Source organism: Haemorhous mexicanus, chromosome 6 (genome assembly GCF_027477595.1).
Source record: "Haemorhous mexicanus isolate bHaeMex1 chromosome 6, bHaeMex1.pri, whole genome shotgun sequence".
Lineage (NCBI taxonomy): Eukaryota > Metazoa > Chordata > Aves > Passeriformes > Fringillidae > Haemorhous > Haemorhous mexicanus.
Genome location: NC_082346.1, coordinates 49,285,342 through 49,304,290, shown reverse-complemented (window position 1 = coordinate 49,304,290; position 18,949 = coordinate 49,285,342). Strand labels below are relative to the sequence as shown.

Sequence of the window (18,949 nt, the reverse complement as noted above, 5' to 3'; positions counted from 1 at the left end):
TCTTCTTTTCTCTCTTACTTTTATACTATCCATTCCAAATCCATTATTGAATTCCACTATGGGTCATCTGCAATGGAATCTTCTCAGAGCAGTCTTGGGCGTATGGAAGTTTCATTAATGTTAAAGCAGATTTCCTAAGCATTTCAAAATGTGCTAATTCCTTTTGCATAGATGTCTCACTTCATAAATAGGAGCTGTTGAGATAATAAGCCCAATGAGCTGTAATGTAAACATTTTAATACTATTGCTGGTAGCTTTTAGTGAAACGATGTGATCAGTGCTAACAAAATGTGTTAGAATTGTTGTGAAACAAGATGAATAATCTTCATAGGCAAATTAGCTCTTTTAGAAAGTTGAAATTTTAGTTTTCATAGTCTTATCTGTAAAATAACTAGTAGTTATAATATAAAACATTTTGAATTATCATTCTTTTCCTTCCTAATTTTTAACTTATCTTTTCTCCCCAGTAAAAAAACATGTTATAATCAGTTTGATGTTCTCTGGATCTTCTGAAAACTCATGTATGCAAAAAATGCTTTATTATTTATTTATCCTTTTGACTTTTGTTACATTATTAAATCCTCTCTCCAATCCTGCAGCACTCCATCGTATTTTTAAAATGCTGTTATGTTCTGCTACCATTTCATTTCACTTTTAAAACATGAAGAATATTTTATTAAAATGGGACTGTAACCTGAAGGTGCTATAAAAGCAACTTGACTAAAAGGCAAATTACATTATCTGAATTTTGTGTTGTTATCCTTTTAATAACACTGGGGATGAAAAGTAAATTACTTGAAACACTGAACAAGATATTTCAGGCCTGTCATAGAGTTGTAATAGCTGTGATGGTCTAAGGATGATGGAAGCAAAACAAGATTTGTTGGAAGTAGCATTTACTACTTCCAACAAGTAGTAAATTGAGGATATAGCTGGGAAACACACTAACAAGGTTTCATTTGTGTAAATCTGAGTCTGTTCCTGGTCAATTCAATGGAAACTGCATATCTTTAAAAAGATCCATGCTCTTTCTCATGTTTCAGCTGATGATCAAAACCAAGCAAAACTTCAGAAAGCACCTGTCTCTAGTATATGCGATCACACACGAAGCAGATAATTGTTTAGAAATTCTGTTGTGTAAACAACTCTCCCAATGCCCACAGGCAATGACATGTTTGTATTTAACAGATCTATTTATAGAACAGGCAGTAGTTTTACATTTGCCCAAATGTGAACTTGTAATTTCTGAAGATTAACATGTGCTAGATTCAGAGGAGTGCAATGCATGTAAAAGCAAAAATTGCATCCAGCCTGTTTTTTGAATCTTTGTCATCATCTGTGACAGCCATCCTTGCAAACTCAACAAAATTTCTGCAGCTCCACTGACTTCTCATTTCTGTGGATGAAAGAATCAATTGTCCAAGTCTGCACTATGACCCAAGGATGTGGAGCGAGACACTTGAACTATTTGAATTCATGTTGTATGTAGCTACACCATATCTCTGCAAAACGTGTTCCTTCTGCCAATGGGCCGTATCCTTATTTTGTGAAAAGTAAGTAGCAATTTGTGAGATTTTTTTTCCCCCCAGCTACATCTTCTTGCTACTTTTTCAGTGAAAATCAGTCATGGCTGCAGCTTTGCAAGATGTCTGTAAGTTTGTGGAATTGCAGGGTCACGTTTGTGTGATGCAGTGTTTGATACACAGTACCATTGGAATTATTTCAGCTAGTTGTTTTTATTCTAGCCAAATACTGGAAATCCATTTATTTTCTCAAAACATAGGGCATAATCTCTGTACCTTTCTTTTCCTCTGGTTTCTGACTAAGGCACAGGTGAGTCCTGAGCAGGGGGCCACGCTGGGATCCGCTTGGTCGGGAGCATGGTGTAGGCTCTGGGAGGGCAGAGACCACGGTGTGAGCACGGAATGGAAAGCGCCAATAAAGGGACTAAATCAAACCCCTCGACCGAGCGGGGCTCACTGCTTTCAAGGCGAGCGAGGTGACCAGCGACGGGCAGAAACTAATTTTGCGTTATCTTCTGTGGAAGGGGAAAGTGTAGCAGAGGGAGGCGGTGTGTGCTCATCCCCCGCCTGTGGAGGAACAGAACCAGCCGAAGGTGCCATCGCCACCCCTCGTGTGAGCGGGTCCTCAAGGGCCAGTTCCCGCCGGTGCCCGCGGTAGCGGCCCGCTACCAGCGGCACCTTCAGCGGCGCGGCGCTCGCATTAGAAGGCTCGTTCTCTCCCTCCCTCCCTGTCCCTCCTGCTCTCCCTACGCCTCCCGCGGGTGCCCGGGCAGCGCTGTCCGGCGGCGGGAGCGGCCGAGCGCTCCCTCAGCCCGGGCCGCGCTCCCCGCCAAGCCCGCCCGGCCCCGCCGCTGGCCCCGCCCCGCCCCGCGCAGCCGCCAGGGGGCGCTGCTCCCGGCGCTCCCGGGGCCGCCAGCGCGGCGCGGCCGCGGCGCTCGAGTTCCGCCGCTCCCGGGGCCGCCGCCGCCCGTCCCCGCCTCCCCCTACCCGCCGCCCCGGCCCTTTCCCCCGCCGGGGCCCCTCGGCCCGACCATGGCCACCAGGAAGGCGGGCTCGCGGCTGGAGACGGAGATCGAGCGGTGCCGCTCCGAGTGCCAGTGGGAGCGGATTCCCGAGCTCGTCAAGCAGCTCTCGGCCAAGCTCATCGCGAACGGTGCGGCGCGGGGCGGGCGGCGGCGGGGGCCCGGCAGGTGCAGCCGGGCGGGCCGGCGAGAGGGGCCTGCGGAGCCCGGGGAGGCGGCGGGGCCGCTGGCGGGAGGGCCGGGCAGCGGCGCGGGGCGGCCCGGCCGGGCGGGAGCAGCGCGGAGGGAGGCGGGAGCCGCGCCGGGCCCGGCCCTGGCCCCGGCCGGAGGCTCCGCGCACATCGCCCGGGAGCCCCCGCGGAGCCCCTGAGGGGCCGCGCTCGGTCCGACCGGCAGCGCGGCCCTGTGCGCTCCCGGCCCGGGGCGCGGAGCAGCCCGGGGTTTGTCACGAGCGCTGCAGTTTGCAGGCGCACATGCTGACAGTGTACATAAAGCCCGAAATGCCCTTCTGCCTTCTGTGACTGCCAGAGGGTCTGTGCCCAGAGTGTTCTGTGAAGGCTTCCGTCCTTTCTCTTAATAGCAAACCTCAGCAATATAGTGCAGCTTCATTTATTTTGTTGTAGAAACGATAAATATTTTGCTTGTTCTCTTAATTCTTATGTCACAAACTTCTATATGGTTAACTGAAGGAGATGAAAAGCAGTCCTTCGTTCTGAGGCATGGAAGTACGTAATGAACGAGGGAGATACAGGGAAGTTCTCTTTGGCATGGATGCCTTAATTCTGTGTGTGAAAAAATATGGGGATAGTGTGTGCCTCTCTGGGCTCACTCATCTGCTTGAGGTGGACCTAGGGGTATTTTCAGAGCAGTCAAGTCTGTGGAGACAGAACTTGGGGTGAATTCAGAGGTGATAAGTTAACAGAGAGGATGAGGCATAACATTGACATCACTGGAAGTTTGTTGTGAAAGCTGTGATAGCTTTGCATGGGGAAGAAAACTGCGTGATTCAGCTCTATAGAAATAAAAATAAATGAGGAAAAGCCTGACTCAAAGAAAAGAATTTAAGAATAAATGGGTAGTAGATAATATTTATATGTGTTTGCCTTAAAAACAACTGAGTGGTGTTCCTGATGCTGGTGTTATGCTAATAAACATGAGGAAAAAGATGGAAGGTATGTTTAGTTTCAGGACATGCATCATTGAGTGATAGACTATGAGCTAGTTAGAGATCACTTCAAGCAAAGGCAAATATGTTTTTGCTGTCTAGTTGGGAAGCACAATCTTCATAGTTTCGAGATGTACTTAGGTATTTTAGACTGGCAGGGAGAGCTAGGCAGATGTTATTGACAGTTTGACTTAAATTTCTCTAACCTGTCTATGTTTTACCTAGCTGAAGCATATCAAGAGAAAATGATGCAATCTGCATAACTTTACACTTTAGTGGTTTTCCTGTGAAGGCATCTTCTTGATTCTGTACCAGTCAAAATACAGATTATTGAAGCATTTCCTGATCTTTAAAACATGGAAAAGTATCATATGCAGAATTTATCACTTTTTGACAGCACATGAAGGATTAAGTCAATGTGCATGACTTCCAAGCCTAGCTAACTGAGAACATAAACAGGAAATTAATTGGTCATATAGGATTTTTCTTCTGTATTGGAATAACACAGGAGGACAGTAATTTATTTAATGAAATGCCTTCACCTGCTGTCGAGAGTGTGGAAAACTGGAAGTTTGTGTCCCAAATCCAGGTGTACCTAACAGGTTGCAGGCCAAGGTTATCAGCTAGTGAGACTACCAAGGAGAGGCAGGGCCTCTGTTCCACCCATGAAGAGAGATGTGAACTGAAAGGCACTCTGATGTATATCCCTGTTATTACTTAATCTGAAGGAATTAACTTAAAAGTTCAGTACCCTGAACTTTACTGCATCCTTGTGTACTGATGTTCAGTTTTGACTTGGGAATGAATAACAAAAATCTGTGTTTTGGCTGAATGTGCAACAATATGCCATAGGAACAATTTAAAAGCGTGGGGAGGAGGGAATGGGAAGAGGATCTTTATTCTAACCATGTATTGGTGTGTAGGGAATTGGCTTCAACTCTTGAATGCTGGAGCATTTTAGCAGAGGATATCAACATTGCTAGGAGTAGTGTTTATTGCTCTTTCAACACAGATGGGAATGAATCCTTTTGGGAAGCTCTCTTGTAAGCTCTTCAGTCTTGCACTATTGCAAAAGAATAGGCTTATTTTACTAGGACTCAGTTACAGCTCCTTTTTGGGACTGGGATTAGACAGCTTGATAAAAAGTTTAATGGTCCAAGTTATTATTTGGGCTGTTTTGCATTAGCAAATTCCCATCTCTTGACGCTGCAGCCTAAATTAGATGCAAGAAGAAACAGCAATGACAGCTCCCAGGACAAAGGTCTGTGTGGCTACACACAAGGCAATAGTGTGTGCTTCTGATGAAATGCAGCACTTGAAAGATGCAGTGTTTTGAGTGGACTTGATTATTGTATTGTTTATTCTGTTTAGTTCTGCTGATGGATCCTGTCTATTCCCTAACAGAAGCCTGTGTATAAAACCTGGCAGTGGATCAAATATAAACAACAGTTTAGGTGGGATTTTGGATGCATAAAAATGACCCTAGAACAAATTTCTCTGTCTTATTGATGGCATTTGAAAGGTTTTCTGAGCTTGCTGAACTTTAAGTAAAAGAGAGAAGAGAAATAATGGTGAATTGCTATTCTATATGTAATAGTCACAATTTGGATCACAGAAAATGTGTGTTCTGTGTCAAGCCTTTGACTTGCATTGCTTTTCACAATAGATAAATAGATAGATGGATGAAAAAAGGGTCTTTAGCCTGACTCAGATTTTGTTAGCCACTTAGCCTGTTTGTATTGTGTTTCTCTACTTCAGAGCCAGGACTCAGTAGCAGTAATGAGATTCATGCTATGTAACACAAATCTTGGTCTGAGCTCTTGCTTAGTCAGCATTCTGCAAAAACATTGGGTTAAAACTACCATGTGCAGGGTGCTGAGTTAGCCTTGGCTAACAGCACATGCCTACCCAGCTGCAAAGTCTCTCCCCTTTCTTAGAGGGGCAGGGGCAAAATGTAGAGTAACATTGGAGCTTCAGATAAAGACAGGAAGATCACTTCCTAGTTACTGTTCTGGGCAAAATAGGCTTGATTTGGAGAACTGAATTTAATTTGTTGCCGGTTAGAATATGGTCAGATACTAAGACAGAAAGATATGAAAGTAACACTTTTTCTCTCCCCTTTCCCAGGCTGGACTTCACCCCTGTGCCCCTCCCCATGTGGTGCAGGGTGCAATGGGGTCGTGGTGCAAGATAGTTTCTTTCTGCCTCTCCTTCTTCCTCACGTTTTTGCTCTGCTCTGGCATAAGCTCCCCACTGACAGCAGTCCTGCTTTGGAACAGGCTCTCCATGTGGTACAGTTCCTTCAGGGCATATCCACCTGGCTCAGGTCCTCCCTGGCACCATGGAGCACCTCTGTCCCTCTCCTTCTCTGACCTTGATGTTGTGTTTCTCTGCTATTTCTCACTCCCTTTGATCTCTTATTTTGTTCTGTGGCATTTTCTGCCCTTTCTTAAATACACTTTCCCAGAGGTGTTGTCAGTTGTGTGGAGGGGCTTAGCTGTGTCTGCTGTGGTGCTATTGGAACCAGCTGGGCTTGGGCCTGGCCTTTTCCCCCCAGAGCTGTTTCTGCAGCCCCTCTGCTGCCAGCACCTTGCTGGTTATAACCAGTACAGCAGGATTTTCAATTATTGTAGCAGCTGGCACAGAAATCATGGTGCTGCCCTGAAGGTCACAAAGATGCAGTCCTTGGATAATCTGTAGCCTGTTCGGTGCCGTCCTCAAGTGTTTGGTGTTCACATCCTGAGTATCACCTCTTGAATGGGACTGAGAAAAACCCCAACTTGTTAGAAATAAAATCTTAGAGTAGTATTCACTAATGAAACTTTGTGAGTGTTCCCAACTGGTTTAACTAACTTAAAAAGTTCCTTCTAAGAAAGTGAACTGAAGAAATTTTCATTGCTGATTGAATTTTGTCTAACATTGCAAATGAACAGCATGATGGTGAAGCATGGTCATGACAATTAGTGGATGCTTTGAGTACATAATTGCTCGCCCGAAGAATATTGGAAGAGGTTAAAATACTAAATACTGAATATCTGAAACTAATCTGAATGTATTTTGAAGTGCTCCCGGAACTGAGAAACACAACTGGAAGCTAACAATCACATTGTGAAGCTGATTGTGAGGCCATCATGTGTTTTGATGAAACAGTAGCGTCTCATAGGAAGTGTCTACAATGGAATTCAGTATGAAGGTTGTATCTGCTCAGGGCATTTTCAGGACATCAATATTCTCATGTTTTCTTTCCTTCCTTTGGAAACAAAGTGAGGAAACCTTAGGCTGGTTCAGTAGCCAGCTGAATGGATAAAATAAAGGATCCATGAATTTCCATGGGTGTTTCCGGCCATTCATTGTTGCTGTAATTGGAAAGTGACCTTGCTCAAGTTCAGTGAGATGTATGGCTCTGTCTGGAAAAGTACTGAGGGGGCGAATTTTTATAGCTCAAATGAGGTAGAATGGTGTAGTTCTGTGGAAACCTTAGCCAGTGTGAAATATTGCATTACTGTGGGGAGAGAATGCATGCCCAGGAAGTTCACGGGTGTATATGCTACCAAAAGCATTGTGACATTGCCGTGAAAATAGAACATTACCTACAGGTATCAAGTTGCTCATGGAAATACACCAAAATGGTAACACAATGTTTTTTTACCTAGTGAATTCCTTACTGCTTTTGCATTTTCCATTTCTGTTTGATTTGTCTTGTCTGGGATCTCTCCTCTGACTGTCTTTTCTCTCAACACCTTGTTTCTGTATTCTCCTATTAGACCTAGCCTCACATTTAGCCTGGCAGAGCAATGGAACACAGAGGAGTTAGGAGCAGAGTAGCAAACCCAAAGGGTAATGAATTATTTTTCATGTCTAGTTTTGTTTATCACCTTCTATGATGCTCCCTTATCTTGATACAAGTAGGACCTAAAAATAGAAACATCTTATCAGTTTTCATCTGTTTTGCAGCCTTGTGAAATACAAGACCTCAGATATATGGTTAAAGCTTATCCTCAGAATAAACAAGGGATTTCTAAACCTCTTAGGACTCATGCCCTACTTAGGAGGTGTTTACCAAATTTGTTTGTTTTTATACATAGAGTTTGTAATGTGATTTGTATATGCAAAGCTTTCCTAAGAGATTCACATCTCTACCAGAAAAGTTTGCAGACCATGTGACATGCCTTTTTGCAAGTCCACCACAGCAGAAGTGGAGGACTCTCTTCATTTGTTATCGTCTTTGTTTTCCTCCTATTGCATTCACTGTCACATTTACAGAACAAGATTACTAAGGACAGACATTTTTCTGAATGAAGAGCAAAGGTGGTGACAGTACTTAGATGTGTTGTCTTATGTTTGACTGACAGCTTTGTTTCTTCAGATAGCCAGGGGTGTTACAACAGTGTAAGTGATGATGTGGATCATCTGCTTGTACTCACACTGCATGTTCATCTGGAAGAGAAAATGCTAGCGTGTGATTTCACAAGTAACCAAGCTGGTCTAACACCTCGCTGCTATTATGTAGAGTGGTTCTTTCTTCCTGCCTTTAATCAAGCTGCTTCTTCTCTGAGCAGCTTCTCCTGGTTATGTGTTCCTGGCCTCTCCCTTGTGTTCATGAACACCAGAGGTGGGAATTACTGTGCTTGGCCAGCAGAAAACTCTGTGCTTCTTGTGCTGGGGCCTACTGTGTTTGCTGGCTTGCCAAGCTCATTTGCCTCCCACAGGGGCCTGAGTATTGTAACAGCTGGTGGAAAGAACAGTAGCAGCAGCCAGTGGAGGGCAAAGGTGAGGGGAGCTGTGAGGAAGCATGTAGTTGGTCTTAGTGGAATGAAAGAAGTATTTTGGACATTTGGGGCTTATAACTGATTACATTTATAAGGGTATTTCTATATATTATGAATGTAATTATTTTAGAAATTGGATGTCTCATGTAGTAATGTTAGGTTGATTGCACTTTTGCCTTGTTTAAAAGTTAAAAGAAATGGTAACTAGATTTACCCGTGAATAGATACTGGTATATATCTGTATTATAGCTGCTCTCAGTTCCTTTAATCTAACTTCAAGGGTTAAAGGTTAGGATTAACTTTTCTATAGGGAAATAAATTCATTAACATAAACTCAGGGTTGTTTGATACCACTTTTGTTTGGGTTTGATTTGCATGATAGTAAAGAAGGGGGCAGGAGGTCCTTAACTTACCAAATATGAGCCATTCTCCTTCCCTGCCAAACCTGGGCCATTCCTCCTCCCCACAAATCTGTCTTTTAAGAATAAAATCTTAGAATTTAGCGGTGCAGTTCTCAGTTTTCTCTGCACTGAATACTGTATAATTTGAGCTGATAAGGAATGACTGAAGATAATAACTTTATAACTAATAGTAACTAAAAAGCAAAGTGGCAGGATGCTGAGATAAGTTGGAGGAAGTAAGGATGTCTGGCTAATAGTGTGAGGTGGGTAGCCAGACCTTTAATAATTGGAGAGCATTTGATCTCTGCTCCAGGCTGTGGAGGGAGATGCTGAATCTGGGCATTTCTCTGGGGTTAGGAAATGTGTGGCAGAATGCATAGTGGCAGTTTTTAGCAGCTGCTCTGATCAGTGATGTTATCAGTTGCTCGGGAGTTACTTCAGGAGGTGTTGCATGAATTTCTGCAAGTTCCCAACCCACTGATGACCTGTGTGTGATTGCTATGACTCCACTCAGAATTTGTATGCATAAGCTGAAATCCTTCACTATAATCTCATATTATCTAGAGTTGTAAACTGTGCTTCTTCAACAAAAAGTGGGTTGAAAATACCTTTTATTTCTAGAATTTTGAATGCAGCTCACCTGAGACCAATAACTTGGTTTATCTCCATAAAACTTTTGCACAGGCAACAAAGATATGAAAACAACACCACCTTACAGGCCCTCCCATATTTTTCTGAGTTAATTATATGAACAAGTTGTAGCTCATCTTTTAAGTGTGCCTTATCTCAAACTCAGATTTGTGTGGGCTTAGCTTGCAGCTACACTTCTGTTTTTCTTTTTTCTATTTAATTTCAGTCTCTTTGCCTTAATGGGAAGAAAATGGTGTGCATTAATCAAGGCTTTAATGGGACTGCATTAGAGCTGGGTTTAAGGAAAGGCAGAGTAGGGACCTGTTGTTTTTAGAACAGCAGGTGGAATAAAAACAAAACAAAAAAACACCACAAAAAATGAGCCCCATCAAAACACCAAACAAACAAGCTGCCAAAAGGTACTTTCTGTATTAACACTGGTAGTTATGTACCTGAGGCAATTGTCTCTGAGACTGACAAATATAGGGTACTGTCTTTCAAGAATTTACTTGAGGCTTCTGAGGTGGACCTGGAAAACTAGGAGGAGAAATTGGAAAAGGTAGAGAACTGCAAGATCTTGACTTCTGGGGAACAGAGGCTCATTTGTGTGCTTTCATCTGAGCTTTGGGTCACCCCAAAGACAAAAAAATTGCTCTTCTGACCTGGCAATTAATTAGTGATTTCGTTTTTTGTCAGTAATTGTCTTTTTGTGACAACAAAAGTTGGATTCCATTGTCATCATCTCTCAAATTTGCACTGTGCTGCAATATAGTTGTTTGGTAGAGAATGGACAAGAGCCACTAACCTTACGACATGGCTTGGTTTTTGCCTTCCATCTAATTGTCTCTAGTATTTTATTGTTGTTGTTAGTAGCAACAGGAAAACTGTTTTATCCTTTGAGAAATATATCATTGCAAGAAGCAAGATTGAAATGAATTCCTAGCTATCAGAGCATGTGCTTTTCCTGTTCTCCCAGTCATTCCTTGATCTTTGTAACCTAAACAAAACATAGATGGGAAGAAGCTAAATTTTGATCGTTCTTCCTCAGTGTGGTTGATAGAATTGTTTCCAGTTAAACACTCAAAGATGATGGTGGTCCTGTTTCCCACGCTGTGTTCCCAGTCTTGGGTTTGACACGCATTCTTATTTCTTGGTTTTACGTTGTATTGGACTGAAGGGGCCAAGTTTTATTCAATTGTGAGCCTGTCAATCTTCTAGATGACACATTGTGATTTCCCTGGCTTGAATATTTACTGTTCTGATGGTCTTAATATTTCACAAAATTTGGTGAGCTTGAATATAAAAAAAATAGTTTGAAACAGGTTTCTGTTCTTAATATATGTCATCATAAAATAAATTTCTGTAGTAGTGGTACTTAGAAAGTAAATTTGCCTATGCATAAATAGATTGGAAAGCCTATATTATTTTTCTTCAAATCAAGTTTTGGCTGTCAAGCAGGAAAATTGTGTCCATACTAAATAGTTGCTCAGTAAAAAGGTGCCATGCCCACTGTGTACTGAAGAGCCAGATAAATGGATGACTGTATATAATTAAAGGTGTTAGTGAGTAAAATTAAATTTCTTTGAACGTCTGTCTCTGTGTTTTTTGCTTCTGGTTTTATATGTGTGATGTCTGCATCAGTGTGAAACCTTTCTACCAGTAGTGCTTGCTGGGCTGCACTTATTCTCTGGATACTTTTCTGCTGTCTCCAGAGACCTGACTGGACAAGATCCTGGGCAACCTGCTCTAGTTCATCTTGCTTGGTTAGGGGTATTGGACTAGATGATGTCCAGAGGTCCCTTCCAACCTCAGCCATCCTCTGATGCTGTCAATTCTTGCTAATAAGTAGTCAGTGATGGAATCATGAGTGACATCTCTGTATATATGTATATTGTTTTTTCTCGTTTTTAATATAAACCTTTTAGAAATCTAAGAATAGTTTTAGCATTCATTTTCATTTAAGTAGCTCCTGGTCCAGACTTACTGGGTGCTGAGCACAAAGTTGAATGAGTACTTGGAGACCTGTACTGACATTCCTCTTCAAGCTAATGCTCTAACTCATGGTTTGATACATTGTGAACAAAACAAATGATTGCTTTAAGTGCATAGTCAGTTTGTTCCTGGGTGAAAAACCATGTGTTTCATGCTTTTTCTGCCAGATGAATATGAAATCAGTTCTGGATCCAGGATTTCCTGATTCTTCTCTGTAAGAAAGCTCAATTTTTAAATGGCCATCCTAATATCTGTTTTGTGGGAGGCTACAAAATTTTTCTTGTTTTCACTTGTTTTATAGAAACCTCACTCTGAAGTCTTTGTCTGGCTACTGTTTAGGGCAATTGACCTGTTTGGGATCCTTCTTTCTGCATACCACTCCTAGATAAAATTCCTTAGGGGTCTTTTTGTTTGGTTGGTTTTTTGTTTTGTTTTGGGTTTTTTTGGGGTTTTTGTTTTGGTTTTGGGGTTTTTTTTGTATTTGGATACAATGATATTCCAAAATGTTATAGGATGTCTGAGGGAAAAATCATCATAAAATACTGCAGCATGCAGCCCTTCAGGTACTCTGAGCTTTTAGTTTTACCTTTAGAGAGACTAAGAGTTTTAGGGATTGAGTAGAAATAGTTTCTTTTCTCAGTCCCAAGCTAGTTTCCCTCTGGGATGGCTTAAAGCTCCAGAAGGGAGTTTACAAAGCAAATCTCAACTTCCTGGAATTCTGCGCATCAATGTATGGTCCCTTTGGGATTCTGGAAATCTCATACTTGTCCTCTTTACCCCTTGTCCCTTTTCTACCCTGATTTTTTTTTTTTTTTTTTTTAATTTTACCTTTCTTTTTTTAAATAGTCCTGAGTTAGGACTTGAGGTTTTCATCTTTTTTTTTCTTTTTGGGCTCCAGGACAGAGCAGTTGAAGCAGCAGCATCTTCTATTCTTACAACTCCATGCTTCATCTAATTAATCTCACCTGATGGAGTGTCTTCATTTGAGACTAAGGATAACCATGATCTTTAAATTTCAATGAATTTGGACAGTTGGGCTTTTTAAGAGTCTAAAATATGTTACCTAAAATATTTAAGATTTTGGTGAAGAGTGGGTGAAATAATACAACATGGGAAATAACGTGCTTCTAGATTTATCTTGCTTACAAGGAAAGATCAAAGTTTGTTTGGCCAGTCAGATTCTGTAGGTGTTTTGCTCTGTATTTCTTATTCCTAAATACATCCTATTCAAATTCAGATTCCCAGGGCCTGAGTCTGAGGTTGAGCCTCTTTGCTTAAATCATTATGGTGAGAGATTTTATCCTAAATATGCACTATTTTTCTTGCAGCTGTGTAATTTGGAGGAAAGGGAAATGAAACACTAAAAATATTTCTTTTAATCTATGCCATTTGGCATAAAAGGAAGAAGGAGTGCTTTTCTGCATAGTCTTTCTTGCTGTAGATGTTGAGCTGTCGAGGGAGGTTCCATAAATAACATGTAAGTATTGTTAGCACAGGATCATGTGTATTCTTGCCAGTGTTCCACAGCAGCATGATATGGGTGTTTAATTGCAGAGAAACATCTGGTGCATGGAGACTTGATAACAGGAACAGGGTTGTTGATAGTTGTTGCTGTAGTGGTGATAACTGTTGTTATCCAAGAAATGTGTTTCCCTTATGCCTTCCAAGTATTTCCTTCAGAAAAAACTAATTATCAGACCCTTAAAAATTTTTCTGCATTGATAACAGGAAGACTTGAGAAACCACATATATAGCAGTCATGATCTGGACAAACATCATTGTTTTGCTTTGCGTTTCATCTGAACCATCCCAGGAAAAGTCATACTTCACCAGAACAGTTACTTGGTGCTCCACAGAACAGCAGGTAGCAAGCAGGTTCATTAGTTCTATTGAGACTGCATCATCATTCACTATAATTGATCTTGGTGTACTCTGGAATTGAATAAACTTTTAAAGTCACTTCTTGGAGTGAATTCTGAAGGCAAGAGAGAGCTCCTAATCTGTATTCAGCTATGCTTTTTTTTTTTTTTTTCTTTATGGCTGTATGCAATGTTGCCATTCTTTTCTTTCTCTCTCCTTCTCCTTAACCTTACTTTTAGAAAGGAATTTAGAGCTAGATATTCCTCTCACCTAGCCTGCTAACAACCCCTGGAGTCTTCAACAAGTGCCTGGAGGTTGTGGTAGCATTCATCAGAAAGATGACTGTTTTGCATTTTAGCATGTGATTTGGTGGACAGTTCAAGATAGACCATGGTTTTAACCTAAGTAAATATTAGTATTATAAGTAATCGTCATCATTTTTGACCAAGGATAAAAGAAGACTAATCCTCTATTTTAATTCTGTTTTTCTGTGAGTAACTGCTTCAGATCCTGATACTGCGGTGAAGAATTTGCTTCAAAAAGCAGATATTAAAAATGAGTAGCAAAGTGGTTTTCATCATGATATTTTTAGAGACTGTTTTACAAAGGCACATCATTGTGTGCTTTTTCCTATCCCCTATTTATGCCAGCCTGTATTCTTATTTTGAAGATGATTCCTATTGATCCATATTGCACAGAGGGATAGCCATGTGTACACAAGGCTCTTCTCAAGCCATTTTGTGTAAATGTCTAAGCTTTCTCTATGCTGAAAGAAAGCAGCTTACATGAAGTGTCTGTTTTTTATTTTTGCTTTGAATGCTAAGAGAAATGAGCCTTTCACTTAAAGCATCCTTGAGTTTGTCTTGGAGTTCCAAGGTGCTCGGAGTTGTCTTTGATTACAGGCAGAGGATAGACATCCTGTTAGTCAGGCCATTGTTTCAGTGATGCTGTGATATTGCAGAAGCAGATGGGCAGGTTAGGCTGTTCTTGTCCAGAATGGTTCTGCAATGCAGTTGTGATGTAAGTCCTCAAATACCCCCTTAATCTGCTAAATAATTGTTGATGAATTCTTTAGCAGAGAAATAGATGAACGAGAAGGAGTCTTTCCTTTAATCAAGAATTTTATACTAAGCCATAACTATATGAATTTTCTGAAAGTGGGATACTGGATTTCATAGTACTGAAACTGTTTTTGAACAGTTTTTCTTCTGAAACATCTGTTTAAACTGGCTGAAGGGACACCAAACTTCATGTTATCAACTTCACACAGTTTAATTCTGTCTCTATAAAGTGTTTACTAGAAGAATGTAATCTAGATCACTCATACTGTGCTGGAAGAAAAAGAAAAGCAATTTCTTCTCAAACAGTTCTTATGTTATTTCAGGATGTCTTAAGGGATAGCCATAACTAATGGAAAACTCTGCTAGAGTTATGGCTTCATAAATGGTTTCCTTCAGAAATGTCCCTGTAATTGGAATTTTGTTACAAGCACCATTGAATGTCATTCTTACTGGCACAGAATGGTTGACACATAAAGTCAATGCTTTGTTAATAAAGTACTCGCTCAGTAATAATTTGTTTTAAAAGTTTGTTGCCAATATCTGGCCCTGGTTGACTGACTTAGCAGATGAGAGGCTCAGTAAATAAGAAAAGTCTGCTTTGCAGTGGCTTTTATGGTTTGCAGTCTGTGACCTGTTGTTTCAAGTGTTAGCCATCAGCAGCTGCCCCAGTGCAGCACTTCTGCCATGAAAGCCAGTCTGACAGTACCTCTGCTTCTCTGTCTCTCATGGTGCTGTGTCTCATGATCTACAGCAGTGCTACAGGGAAAGGCTGAGCTGTGCTGTGTACGAGTGACCTGGAAGAGCAGCTTTTGTTTTGCTGCTCAGTCAGATCTGTGCCTAAGTTGCAGCTGCTGTTTTCTCCTCTCCCATGTTTCCTTTGAAGGAAAGTATGGGCTCTTCATGTCACTGCACTGTGACTGTCTCCAGCTCTGTGTGGATCATTAGCTTCTCTGAGTGGCATCAAGGATGGGAACAAAATACCTGGGTCCTATAGACTACTTTGATTCTCATCTTAAGGTGCCAGCTTGAACTTAAGGCTTTGTTTTTGCTTGTGTCCTGTCTTTAGAAACATTAAATTTCTAAACTTTTCGAGTCATTATCAGGGAGGTGAAGCTTATCTTAGGGTCAAGGTGAGAGAGGAAATGGAGAGAGAGGATAAACTGGATTTTCCAGAGGTGGCTTCTTGTTTCTCTCCTCTTCCTTTCCCCATTGTGAGAAATTTTGCTGTGTGTAAGAGAGGGATAATCTTGCAAACTTTCTGTAGAGTGCTAGATATATGTCTATCACTGTCTTGTTCTATTGTGGCCCCCAAATTGATGAGAAGTTGGTCTTCCTCTTTCTGTGGTGTAGCTGATATGGCTACACTTTGCTCTTGCATGTGCCAGTGCTGTTGTTTGGTAGTAATGGGAAATTAGCAATGGGCTGTACTTTTGCCCATTACTAATTTCCCCATTACTGACAGCGATGATTTCAGCACTTTGTTTTACAAATCCTCATGCCTCAAGGTATGCATTCTCATACCTAGTAGTGAGAGGTTTATTTTCTTTTTATTTGGTGCCTGTCCTGTTCTTTGGCTCATGTGTTGTAAGAATCCAAACTAGTTGTTTCACGTGCTTCCTTGACAGTTTTGCAATTTATATAACCAAAACATATCTGGCAGCTGGTGCTGTTCTTGGCTCAACAGTACAGTTGTTCTTACCTCTTTCTCCATAGAGATAGATCTGCTGTATTTAACTTAATTAAAGAAATGCTTGTTACAAGAGTGTGGATCAGAACAATTTTTAGAACCTACTTGACAGGTTGCATGTGAGAGTGAAAGGTACCTGTGATACTTTCTTCTTTGGCACTTCTGAAGTTCTGCTATTTGAAGTGTTAAAGAATGTCAGTGATAGACTTCACTCTTTTCATTGTAAACAGCCTTGGTGGTATTTCAGCTCCTGAACCAAAGCACTTGTTTTAGAGTGTCATTTAGATTCCTTGCTATGTTTGACAATCTTGTTTCCTCAACCCTCTTTGGAAATGGAGCTTGCTCAGTGAAGCATTAAACTGAATAAAAGGAAAGAGAAATGTTACCTGTTAAATGAAATACTTTGGTTTCCGTAAGCACAGATCAGAGAGAAATCATCAACTTGCAAATCCCTTAAAACATAAAATAACCAGTTTAACATATTTTCACCCTTTTAAAAAGTTGACACTTAGCTTTAAAACTACAATTAACAAAATTAATCTTCATTGTTCTTCTCCCAAGTGGGACATTACTATGCTGACCTAAAGTATTATTTTCAAATTTCACTCCTGTTTATTAATCCCCTTTTTAAAGGGGCTCATAAACAAAAATTGTTTACTCAGAGCAAGACTCTGGAATCTTCTGAATGAGTAAAATACTTGTCCTGAAAGGAGCCTCCAGTGACTGACTCTGAAAGGCAATTAACTGCATACAGTGAACCAAAGTTCAGTTTTGTAAGTTTGGAGTGGGCCTCTGATCTCTGAGAACCTTTCACACAGCCCATGTTAAACTCCTGGAACCAAACTAACCTGCCTTGGAATTGCTGTACAGAATCAGTTTCTTTTCTGTGCATGCAGTTTAAACTCTTTGATTTCCAGAGAGATGGAATAATTGCAGAAAGTGCAGTTCTCTGGAGTGCTATGCTAAAGCTATCTTTGAGCAGGGTAATGTTGGTCATAATATGTGATTTTACTATTTATTTGTGATAATACTGTGGCTGTGATAATGAATGTGGGATTGGAGTAAGTCTGTTACAAAGGAGATTTGGGTTGAAATAGCATGTTTAGATTTGGTCACTTGAATTTCTTGTTTAGTTTGTAGCTTGAAGCTGAAACAACACAAACTGTTGATTTTTATCAATTATGCTATGACTTCTATTTGAAGGAAAAGAAAAAAATATACAGAAAACAGACTGCAACAAAATAGATACTATCTTTAAAAATGAAAAAAATCATTGTAGCATGTTTGTTTTTTTGGAAAATTTACTTATTGCACTTCCAGTTGTCTGTACCATTTGTGCTTTTTAGTATATGTATCAGAGCTTGCATAAAATATGTTTATATTGATGGAAATAACCCTATTTGATGGAAAGGTCTCATGAAATGAAGCATTATGCTTTACTGTGTTGTGCAAAGGGGAATGCAAACCTCCGATAGCCTGGTGGGTTGTGTCAGAGTATGAAAGAGCTGGCCAAGGCCATTGCATGGACACTTCATTTTTTGGTAGGTTTTTGTGATGGAGTGTGATTCTTGGTGACTGGAAAAAGGTACATGTGGCCATTTGCAAGGAGGGTCCAGGGACTGGAGGTTGATCTGGCTAACCTTAGGCTCTGAGAAGATTAGGAAGTGTGTCCTGGTAGGATAAGGAGGTGAGTGGGATCAGTTGACATGGGTTTATCAAGGACAAACCGGCCAGACAGCTTTTGATGAGAAGTGACTGAATGTATGGATGGAGACAGTGGTTGGAGTCAATGGACAAAAGTTGCAACAAGGGAAATATTGAGTAGATAACAAGCTAAAAAATTCTAGAAGAAGAACAGCCAAATGGTGTGCAATGTCATCTGGAGGGGTTTTGTAATCTGTGGAAATTCCCAAATTTTGTATAATCCTATACCTTCCCTAATGTTGAAGTATGTGTTTTATTTCTTTTTCTTCACTTAGTACATTGAAGTTTTTTCATTTTTTTTCATTAAACCTTTTTTTTTTTTTCATTTTTGCTGAGCAGACTTCAACAGAAGAATGGCAAAACTAATGTAAATTGCTTCAGACAAGCCTATGTGGCTGGGGTGGGCAGCAGTCTGGGAATTCTGGCTTGGGCCCTTTCCTAGGGGAATGCAGCTGGCAGTGGCTGCTGCTGCCAAATGGTGGTGGAGCAATGGAGGCTGTGGGCAAGGGATTTCAAAGCCTGGTACTGGTCCCTCCAGGTGCTTATGCTGACAACATTTCTATTTCCCCTTTCCCTGCTTTTTGCTGACTCTGATAGTGTGTTATCCTTGTTTGTTTTCTAAACACAGAGAAGACTCTGTAAGCCATATTAAGTCATAAATGTGCTCAGTCCTCACAGGCTCACTTGTTCCCTGCTGCAGCTAACAATGGGTTTCTTGTGCATTACCAAAATATTTCTCATTTACCCTAGAACCTCTCATTCTAGTTCTGTTCAGACATTGTTTGCAAGACATGATGTGGTCTTTTGAAGTCCCAGAAAGGTGATGACTTTTACAGTGATCTTCTGACTAGAGGAATAACTCAAAACATTCAGTAAAAGAAGTTTACTGGTCCTGGCTAAGGCTGAGGTAGAACATTTCCAGTTTCTTGAATTTCAGAAGTATGCTGGGTGCAGCTTGGCTGGACAGCCTGGTATTACATTGTACCTTCAGGACTGAGAGGTGGTGGTAAGCTGTAAGAAATGGGGAGAGGGATGAGAAATGGACTGTCATACTGAAGACCTGGGGATGGCTGCAGCCTTAAACAGGTCTGAGGGAGATCTACAGAGAAGATATGGTGATCACATCACATCACAT

At 41.1% G+C, this 18,949-nt stretch overlaps 1 protein-coding gene across 2 annotated transcripts in view; it reads left to right on the top strand.

Annotated features, from left to right (window-relative positions):
* Positions 1-2,478: 2,478 nt before the first annotated feature.
* The window catches only part of TTC7B (tetratricopeptide repeat domain 7B), a 120,603-nt gene continuing 104,132 nt past the window's right edge, over positions 2,479-18,949 (top strand). The window contains exon 1 of one of the 2 annotated variants that reach the window (XM_059850142.1): positions 2,479-2,676. In XM_059850142.1, the coding sequence (XP_059706125.1) occupies positions 2,556-2,676 (121 nt within the window). In that variant the 5' untranslated portion in view covers positions 2,479-2,555. The remainder of the gene's footprint in view (positions 2,677-18,949) is intronic. The other variant, XM_059850141.1, reaches the window with a different exon arrangement.